The sequence below is a fragment of the Papilio machaon genome, chromosome 7 (assembly GCF_912999745.1).
Source record: "Papilio machaon chromosome 7, ilPapMach1.1, whole genome shotgun sequence".
Classification (NCBI taxonomy): domain Eukaryota; kingdom Metazoa; phylum Arthropoda; class Insecta; order Lepidoptera; family Papilionidae; genus Papilio; species Papilio machaon.
The window spans coordinates 3,959,618-3,969,720 of NC_059992.1; the positions used below are offsets into that span (position 1 = coordinate 3,959,618).

General features: G+C 37.3%; 2 protein-coding genes across 3 annotated transcripts; one reads left to right on the top strand and one right to left on the bottom strand.

Moving 5' to 3' along the window:
- Nucleotides 1–78: 78 nt before the first annotated feature.
- On the bottom strand, nucleotides 79–3,186 carry LOC106709522 (DNA polymerase beta). Of its 2 annotated transcripts, none has more exons than XM_014501346.2 (6): nucleotides 2,900–3,186; nucleotides 2,095–2,558; nucleotides 1,190–1,312; nucleotides 857–1,022; nucleotides 513–702; nucleotides 79–400 (listed from the first exon to the last, which is right to left on the bottom strand). In XM_014501346.2, the coding sequence occupies exons 2-6, from the start codon at nucleotides 2,520–2,522 to the stop codon at nucleotides 306–308; spliced, it is 1,002 nt and encodes a 333-aa protein (XP_014356832.2). In that variant the 5' UTR covers nucleotides 2,523–2,558; nucleotides 2,900–3,186; the 3' UTR covers nucleotides 79–305. The 2 variants fall into 2 exon arrangements, with proteins under 2 accessions (XP_014356832.2, XP_045534768.1); XM_045678812.1 differs by having other exon boundaries at nucleotides 2,095–2,598; nucleotides 2,900–2,951.
- LOC106709513 (ATP-dependent DNA helicase Q5) lies at nucleotides 2,777–9,328 on the top strand. Its single transcript, XM_014501335.2, has 11 exons — nucleotides 2,777–3,020; nucleotides 3,420–4,066; nucleotides 4,135–4,240; nucleotides 4,387–4,547; nucleotides 4,678–4,868; nucleotides 5,647–5,868; nucleotides 6,326–6,527; nucleotides 6,916–7,125; nucleotides 7,270–7,423; nucleotides 7,543–8,952; nucleotides 9,034–9,328. The coding sequence occupies exons 1-11, from the start codon at nucleotides 2,927–2,929 to the stop codon at nucleotides 9,138–9,140; spliced, it is 3,504 nt and encodes a 1,167-aa protein (XP_014356821.2). The 5' UTR covers nucleotides 2,777–2,926; the 3' UTR covers nucleotides 9,141–9,328.
- Nucleotides 9,329–10,103: the final 775 nt, after the last annotated feature.

Sequence of the window (10,103 nt, forward strand, 5' to 3'; positions counted from 1 at the left end):
TATCATAATATCATTGTGCGGGTTCATGTTTTAAACATATGTATTTCATTTATTTATCAATTAAATTTCTTTATTTTTTAACTTCACTCTCAATATAATTTTTATAAATACCCGCATGATGTTATAGTCAAAGTGTATAAAGTGTTGTTTTTGAAGTCATCGCCTGTTGTCAATTTTATAAAGTTTTATTAATTATGATTAGCATATCTTGAGCAATTTAAATCTTGTGATATAAATAAGCCTTATTATATGTCGATTTTAAGAATAAATATGACAACGACAATGTTTTGTTTAATTTGTAATCCCTACAAATTACGTTCTTCAGGTTTCTTATACGGATATTCGATAAAGTCGAAGATGTCTTCCTCAGATGTTATCGGCACTGGTTCGCCGGGAACGCCTGTTGACGGAGACATACGTTATTATGGGTTTCCACCTTCGGAACATTTATATGAAAACATATCGTTACAAATAGAGGCAAAAAAAGTGTTGAAAAACGTTGGACCTCTCACCAGTTGAACCTATAGGTCTCAAGTAATATTCGTTGAGCGTGAAACCCTTTTCCAACGCGTGTGTTCTCATAGTCTTGTTGAAGACATCGCTGCCCGTGAAATATAGGACGGCACAGTGGTACTGATCGCTCGGCGTAAGTCGTATATCCAAACGTCGGGCCGGTAAGTTGTCAGAGAGGCGGCAGACACCCTGGATAGAGGAATAACATTGTATTATTTCTTTGTAATTAAAAGGCCGAAATTGTAGCTGGAACCATTCAGCAAACACAACATGATTATGTAATTAGACGAGATTAGCGACATTTGTTGTGTACAGCGTATGAAATAGGCGATTTTTATTTTACCATAAATTTTGTATCTCCCATAGAAATAACGTCGATAACGAGACCTTCGAGATGATCAACTAATCTTTTTAACATGGTTTCGCCGTGTTTTTTCTTTGCTCCGCCAAGTTTCAAAGACGGGTGAGTCGCTAGAACATCAATATCACCGCTTTCTGGTTTTCCGCGTCTGCAACAGTTAATGACAAATATTTTTCTTCTACGCAAATAGCTTTTCTAAATTTTTTATCCAGTTTACAAAATTGGCTCGGCCGTAAATCAAACCTAATTCTGACCTTGTAGGCATTGTAAAAAAGTAAGTAGTCTCTTTTTTCACATACGAGTTTTTAGGTTTACCTGAAACTCCCGCATATCGTTATTGTAAAATTACTATCTAAGTCAAAGACAAGTGCTTTTAACTTATTCTCTATGGCTTGTATTTCAGAGCGCGGTATTTTCTTTTCAAAGTCTTCGAAGTATCTGAAAGCAATAAATCATCGTTAAATAATTTTTCGATTAATCTAAATTAAATAGAATACTATTGGCTAATGAAGACAAATAAACCTATTCATCAATTACAACATATCGACGCTGGAAAGCATAAACGCTGTAACCCTGTAAGGGTTGCTATAAGGGTTACAGCGTTTATGCTTTCCAGCGTCGATATTATGTTCATTTAAAACCTTTTCTGACTCCCAGGACATGGAACTTTTTTTTGCTTTATCAATTGCATCAATTTAATTGTATGCAACATGTAAGAAACTTGCGTCGTGTAAATGGGCCTTAAGTGTACAGTGCGGATTTTTTTATTTCCACGCTGACGAAGTTGCCGGCAACAACTAGCTAATCTTACTAATATTATAAATACGAATGTTGGGATGGATGTTTGAAGGTATCTCCAGAACGGCTCAACGGAGCTCGATGAAATTTGCCAACAATGTAAATCATAGTCTGGGAGAACACCTAGGCTACTTTTTTTAAATTTCGCGCGCACAGAGTCTTGGGCGACAGCTAGTCATATAATAAATTAGTAAACTTAGTACGCCCATGATAGCTTGGGTTCTCGACTCTAAAATGCCGCGCCATCCAAACTTTATAGCGGTTCAGCCTTACGAAACGCAGGTAAAGACGGAACGTAAAGGGACTTCGGGATGGGGCATATCCGATTCCAGCACCCGCAGTGAGACCAACTACGCGAATATTATGTGATCGGAGCTATCAACGAGCCATCATAAGAGTTGAATCTTATAATACATACTTACTTTAACCCGATCAGCTGATGATGATTTAACAATTGTTTATTTTTCTTAAGATCTTCAATAGTAATAATACCGTCTTTTACCAATTCTGCTGCCTTAACTGGACCCACTCCAGATACTCGTGTAAGCATACTAATGGCCTGAGCCTTTTCATCATTATGTATGTTTTCAATTTTTCTTAATTTTCCTGTTTGAATAAACTGCTCGATTTTCTTAGAAATTTTATCTCCTATACCATCAAGTTTCTTTGCTTCTTCACCAGACTGAATCCTTTTAGGCTGCGCAGCCAAAACACTCGCAGCTTTCTTGTAAGCATTATATTTGTGTATGTTGCGGTTGACATTTTTCTCATACTCCGCCAATTCCATTAAAAAATCACAAAATTCTGAATTCGGATTTGTAGATTCACATGGATTTTTACGTTTACTCATATTTCAGGTAGACAGTGCTTTTAGATAGACTTGAGCCTGTAATTAAACGAATTAAGTGCACACGACCACTAGGGCACTGGGCACAATAAATTTTTGTATTGTTTTTAATATGAACGTGCTATTTATTAAAATGAATGAAACGTTTTCTTGGTTTCTTTTATATATTTTAATGTTGGTAGAATGTTCACACTTGACATTTAACAAAATTGGGTTCACGAAATGTCAAAGACAAAATTTATAATAATAGAAAAGTCTTTTGAGGTTGTTTTAATGTTATTGTCGCAAAAAATTTAAGTTGTGATTTAGTAAATTGAACAGTATGTGCTACGATATGAATGTTGTTTGTAGTTTAAAAGAATTTAAAAAAGGAAGAATACCTGTAATGCCACAGTAAAAGTTTCGTGATGGATAACGTAACTGAAAAACTTTTGGAATGTTTTGGTCACCGAAAATTCAAAAGTGAACTTCAAGAACGAGCCGTTCGAGCGATTGCTAGAGGTAATGGTACAATACAACGCAGTTTTCATTAAAATGTAAAAAATGTAAAGATACAAATTGAATTGAACGGTAATAATGCGCGAATTTGACAAACAATGTGACGCATTTAATTTGGCTGTATAATAATAGTGCTACCACAATTACGATACTATTTTGTAAACATTATTTTGGGGCATAACTAAATTATTTTTGCAAAACATAAATAATGTTAAGAATTGGGAAACCTAATACTGTTGATAATTTTTTAACACATTACTTATATTTACATATTTCATTCCTCTATATATGTATCATGTGTTAAAAATTAAATACACTTAGCATGTTTTAGTAAACCTATACAATAATAATTCTTTATTGAAACATTCAAGTCTACAAATTTATTAATAAATTTATTTTTAGGTGTTCATGATGTTTATGTTTCAATGCCAACGGGCTCTGGGAAGTCCCTGTGCTTCCAGTTGCCTGCAATGCTGCAGGATAATAAGGTGGCTATTGTATTCTCACCATTACTGGCACTCATCAAAGATCAGATTGATCACTTGACAAAATTTAAAATACAAGCTGAATCAATCAACTCAAAAATGAGCACAAAAGATAGAGAGAGGGTTATCAATGACCTTAGAAGCATGAAACCTAATACTAGATTTTTGTATGTGACCCCTGAACAAGCTGCTACAGGCACATTTAAAAGCCTAATGGAACATCTAGTCAAGTATAAAAAAGTTTCTTATGTAGTTGTTGATGAGGCTCACTGCGTCAGTGAGTGGGGGCATGATTTTCGGCCTGATTATCTAAAATTGGGTGATCTAAGAGAAATGTACCGGAGTATACCATGGGTAGCTCTCACTGCAACCGCTAGTGCCGAGGTTGCGAAAGATATCCTCTCCAATCTTAAACTATTGCAACCTGTTGCACAATACAAGACGCCAAGTTTTCGGAAAAATTTGTATTATGATGTTGTATATCAAAATTGCATTGAAGATGAAATCGGTGACCTATGTGAATTTCTAAAGAAAAGTTTAAAGGACGATGAGAATGTTAAGCCAGTAAGTATTTTTTATTGTACTTCTTGCCTCTGTTTTGCTGTATCGCTTAATAAATTTTTTATTTACAGAAAGACAAAAGTGCAGTTATAGTGTACTGTAGAACTCGTGAACAAACTGAGGAATTAGCTCATATGTTGAACAAAAGGGGTCTTAACTCACTGGCATATCATGGAGGTATTGCATATTCAACACTTGACTGTTTTTTCTAAGGTTTAACTATAAAATCTTCTTCTGAAAATTTACATATTTGGTTGGTTTTGGGTGGCTTTCTGAATGACTAATCTAATTATAGTTAGAACTTACAATGGTATATGATATAGGTTTAAAGGCATCAGAACGCATATCAGTACAAGAGCGGTGGTCGGGCGGCGAGTGCCCATGCGTGTGCGCGACGCTTTCGTTCGGCATGGGCGTGGACAAGGCCACCGTGCGCGCAGTTGCTCACTGGGGCCTCGCGCAGAATGTCGCTGCTTACTATCAAGTAAAGTTTCATTCACAACTTTATGTTTATTGTTATTAGTGTATGCTAGCCAGTCATAAATAGACTTGTTAAATCTACATATACAGATGAGGACCAAATGTTAAATAACAACTTGAACTTGAAATTTCAGGAATCAGGTCGTGCTGGTCGCGATGGTAAACCAGCATTTTGTCGCATTTATTATTGTGGAAAGGAACGAAACGCAGTCGACTTCCTTCTCAAAGCGGAGATGGCGCGCGCTCGCACACCTGAACAAAAACAACGCTGCAAAAATGCATACAAGAGCTTTGAACTTATGGTCAAATACTGCGAGGAAGTAAAGTAAGTTGTGATTCTCATATATTTATTATTGTCATTCATTTACCTGTCTTTATGTTATCATTTATATAAAACTAGCTTTTACCCGTGACTCCGTCCGTGCGGAATAAAAAATAGAAAACGGGGTAAAAATTATCCTATGTCTGTTTCCTGGTTCTAAGCTACCTGCCCACCAATTTTCAGTCAAATCGATTCAGCCGTTCTTGAGTTATAAATAGTGTAACTAACACGACTTTCTTTTATATCTATAGATATTGTAATTTATTTATTATTATATATAAATATTCGACTTCTGGTAATTTCAAATGCTCTTTTTTAATCAATAAAGGTCCATTCACACAGACCATCGCGAATTATATCCTTGGAGCTGACCATACTGTTTCACAGAACGACCGGAAGAGCACTGTTTAAAGCGTATCCGCTCGGAAAGTTCGAAAGATTATGCAGTCGGAGCAGATCGGCTCCGCGACCATGAAAGAGTACGCAATCGAACTCGGTCCGCTCCTGTGATTGTTTCACACTAAACTGATTACGCGTACTGTTGATAAAAAAGACGAGAAAAATAAAATTAAACCTTGTTTATACTGTATAAAGCTCAATTTTATTTGCGAAATCTGCTCTCTTTGCGCCGGTCTGTGTGAACGAACCATAACACGTATCTTTTATCAAATAAATATGTATTAAACACATTTATAAAATGTGACAATTTTGTATATAAAGCTTAGACACAATCGACGAGAAGCACACAAAATGTCTTATCAGGTGCATGTTGTATCGTTAGATGTCGTCACAAGAGGTTCGCAGACTACTTCGGCGAGGAAGGTCCGCGATGCGGGGGTCGCTGCGACGTGTGCCACGACGAGCGCGCAGTGCGCCGCGCGCTCGACCAGCACCAGCGCCGCGCCATGAGCGCCAGCCTGCAGCGCGGCGGCTTCATCGCGCACGACGCTCACGACGCGCAGGACGCGCAAGATCTATACGGAAATGGACGGATGGGACTCAGGTTGTTATCGACGTTCGCTTTTAGATTCTCTCCCGTCGAGACGACACTAATGCGCCTATCTCACTTAATTGGTAACCTAGCTGTTACTGTATGATATGAAAATGGGGTCGAATTTTTCATCCAGGTGGAACAAAAATTCTATACGCACCACGGGTTTAAAAGTAGAACATTACAATAACCTGCGGGCGACAATGACCCGCTTTACTATCTAGGTGCTAAGTATTTTGTTTTCAATAATACCTGTTCCAGATATCACTGATGAAAAATCTACCAAACACTTTTATTTTAAGTTATAGTATTCTTTAACTATGATGTGTAAGAGTACTGTGAAATATGTTTTTTAAAGATTCAATAACCACTATGTTATATACTAAATAGATACATTTGAGGGTTTTTTTTTTTTCAACAAATTACGAGTAAGTCAATATTTGTGATGAAAATACTTATTTGTGTACAGAGACATGGCGTCGTACTACGATGGAGGAGAGAGCGACAGCTCTGACGGGGAAAGTCGGCGCGTTGGCGAGGAGACAAAGTCGCTCATACTGAAGGAGTTCGCCGAGAGGAAGAAGCGCATCATGGATGTCGACAGGCAGGCGAGCGACGCCGTCAACGCTGTCAACTCTAAATGCAGGGCCGCTGAGAATACCGTCACAAAAGTAATTGTTCTTAACATTGCTGTATCTATTTATGAGCACTACATACCAAATTGTACACTAGTACAGTCGCGGAAAGCCACGGTGTTCCGCTTATGAAAAAATAACTTGTTTCCTACAACTATAGAAACTAACCACCACCCATTTTCATAAATAACCGATTTTATAACACTGAGTTGCGTAATCTACGGGACAATAGTAAAAAGAAAATTGTCGTGGACCGCCTTTTTTTGTACAGACACATTAAAAAGCTGCATCCCATTGGTTATTGTATGCGCTTCGTCGTTTTAATGTGTGCGAAACGTTCAAGGCGACTGTCGCTTTTAAAATGGAATACTGTCAGTTTCCCTAAATGTACGTAGTTTCGTCATATATAATCGTGTATTTGTAGGTGAATGGTCTAACGGTAGCAAGTCGAGATAGCTACCTTTCCCTCTTGATAGAAGCTCTAAACGCCAACTTAGCCAGTATGAAGGATATCGATGAACCGGAGAAACCTTTGAAACGTAAAGACGTGGAGCAGTGCGCCATAGACCTGGAGTACGAGGCCTTCTCTAATAGCACAGTGATAAGCCTCTATAGGAGGGCCATGGTCAAATTGGTAAGATACATTCACTATAACCACTGCCGAAACACCTCTTTCGTTCTTTTTAAAATAACAGAGGTAACAATATTTTATTAAAGAAGACATCAATCAAAATGATATGTATTTTGTTTCACAATAATTAAAAAGGTTTAATTTCAGATTTCATCAGTTAAAGCTTGTACCGAGCACTTATTCCCGAGGTTAAAGAAATTTGAGCCCCGCATGGGGGAGACGCTCGGGGATTTCGTTCGAGACTTTGAAGCGAAGAAACAAAACCAATATGGATTTATAACTGCTAGTCAGCTGGAAAGTGGTGAGATATACTTAGAGTATTCCTTTGTGTCACATATAAATTATGTCAATTAAATATTGAGAATTTATCCATTTTAATATGTTAACAAATATTAACTTCATTTTATACTCATTTTGTAGCAAACATGGGTGAAAAAAGCGATACAAAACTTTTATCTAAAGCTGACAAAGAGAGTAAAAGAAAAGCTAATTCTTTCAAAAAAGATCCATTAACTCAAACTAAACTGCAAAACTTTTTTACACAAATACCTTCAAACGATGTGGCAACACCTGGCTCCGATGAAAGTGAAGATGAAAATACTTTAATAATAGACGAAAACCCTAAAAGTAATCACAATGATACAACGATGAAGATAGAAGAAACGAATAAAGAAGCAACTATTGAAGACAATTGTACAGCATCCGAGGACATTAAATGTGAGAAGGAAAATAAAATAACCAAAACTTTGTCGAAAACTTTCGTAATAAATATAACTTTGGAAGGTGTGTCAAGTAAAAACTCCTCAAAAGACAGCGGCGGTAATCAAAATGATAAGAAAGGCATTAAAAATGGGAACAAAGATGTCGTTAAGGAATCAAAATCACCAAGTAAAATCAAACCTATCGCAAAACGAAAAATAAAAGCATTATTTGGAGAATCTTCCGACAGTGAAGTGGAAGAGAAAAAAAATGATAAGCACAATACTAAAAGAAAACATAAACATCACAAATCTTCTAAAGAGAAAAAGCGTAAGCTAAGTGAGTCGTCAGTAGATAAAGTTATAAAAACAGAAAAGAAATCTGTTTTAAAAGAATCTGATGTATTTGGAGACTTATCTAATAGTGATTCTGAAAAAGAGCTAGTTATTGACGAACATATGGAACCTCAAGATAATAGTAATGAAATGACAAATTCTAATGATAATAGTTATAAAAAAAAACTTTCGCCACAAACTGAATTCGATAACAAAACAAGTAATGATGATTCTGTTAATGCGGGCAACGGAGATGGAGATCGTGACGACAAAACAGACAGAGAACAGAAGATTTCAGATCCTCAGTCAGCTAAAACAGACGACACAAATCTTTTCAAAGCCCACAAACTGAGTATTGAAGCAGATAAAGTTTTAATGGAACTTAAACAGTTTTCCGAAATGCCTCCGGAACCGGAACCTGTTGTAAACATTGTTCCCGAAGTTACTAAAGCCAATGAACCTAAATCACCTACAACTAATGATAAATTAAAAGATAAACATAAAGACAAGCATAAACACAGACATAAATCAAGTTCCAAAAAAGAAATTAAAGAAAAGCATGTTGAGAAACCAAAACCAGAAGATAACAAAAAAGAAAAAAAAGATAGCGAAAAACAAACGAACAAAATATCAGCACATGTCAAAGAACCCAAGAAATCAGAAAAAGTAGATGTAGCTGGTCTGGTTGTTAAATTACTTATGCCATATTATAAGAAAAAGAAAATTAGTAGTCGAGACTTGTTTAAGATAACAGCAAGGCATATAGTGCATCAGTTGTTGGCTATACAAGTCACAGGTAAAATTGCTTCATCGGTTTTTTTCTGTATATATCTTTTATATCTTTTTAATATAAGTAATGTTTAATCTTTTTTTTTAGAGGAAGCAGCTATCAATGTCTTATTAAAAAAGACTTTCTCAAAGGAAGTTAAAATTGAAAAGGAAAGTGACTTACCAGTGCAGATAGATCTAAGTAAAATATTGTAAAATGTTGTTGGATAAGAATTTATTTTTACTATTGCCTATTTATTTACTAAGTGTATTTTGACTCTAATGTTGTAATTAATATGGTGTACTTTAATCATATTTTATTAGATTCTTGTTCGATTAAATGTTATTTTAATTAAACGATGATTTGACTTACCATTTCAAACGACCCGTCAAGATCAGCCACCCTTTATAGGTTGAAAACCACAGAACCAGAACATTTAAATATAATTAATATAATAATAAAAACAACGCAGGAAGTTTCCTAGTAAAAAATTGGATAGATTTTCGAAAAATGTATTTAATACATTTAATAATCATAACTTAAATATAATAAGGAACGATTTGACATTGTAATATTATATGTAGTTGGAAATATTTCAGATAAGATGTTTTTTGTAGCATAATATTTAGAAACTAAGTTGCATTTATAAGAATAGTTTATAAGTAATTTAAATATACAAAAGCCGCTATATACGCTTGGGTTGGGGGTGTGGCTCGTGGTGCCGGTGGGCGGGGCGCTGCCTATATCCGGAGCGCACGCTTGGGTTGGGGGTGTGGCTCGTGGTGCCGGTGGGCGGGGCGCTGCCTATATCCGGAGCGCACGCTTGGGTTGGGGGTGTGGCTCGTGGTGCCGGTGAGCGGGGCGCTGCCTATATCCGGAGCGCACGCTTGGGTTGGGGGTGTGGCTCGTGGTGCCAGTGAGCGGGGCGCTGCCTATATCCGGAGCGCACGCTTGGGTTGGGGGTGTGGCTCGTGGTGCCGGTGGGCGGGGCGCTGCCTATATCCGGAGCGCACGCTTGGGTTGGGGGTGTGGCTCGTGGTGCCGGTGGGCGGGGCGCGGCCTATATCCGGAGCGCACGCTTGGGTTGGGGGTGTGGCTCGTGGTGCCGGTGGGCGGGGCGCTGCCTATATCCGGAGCGCACGCTTGGGTTGGGGGTGTGGCTCGTGGTGCCGGTGGGC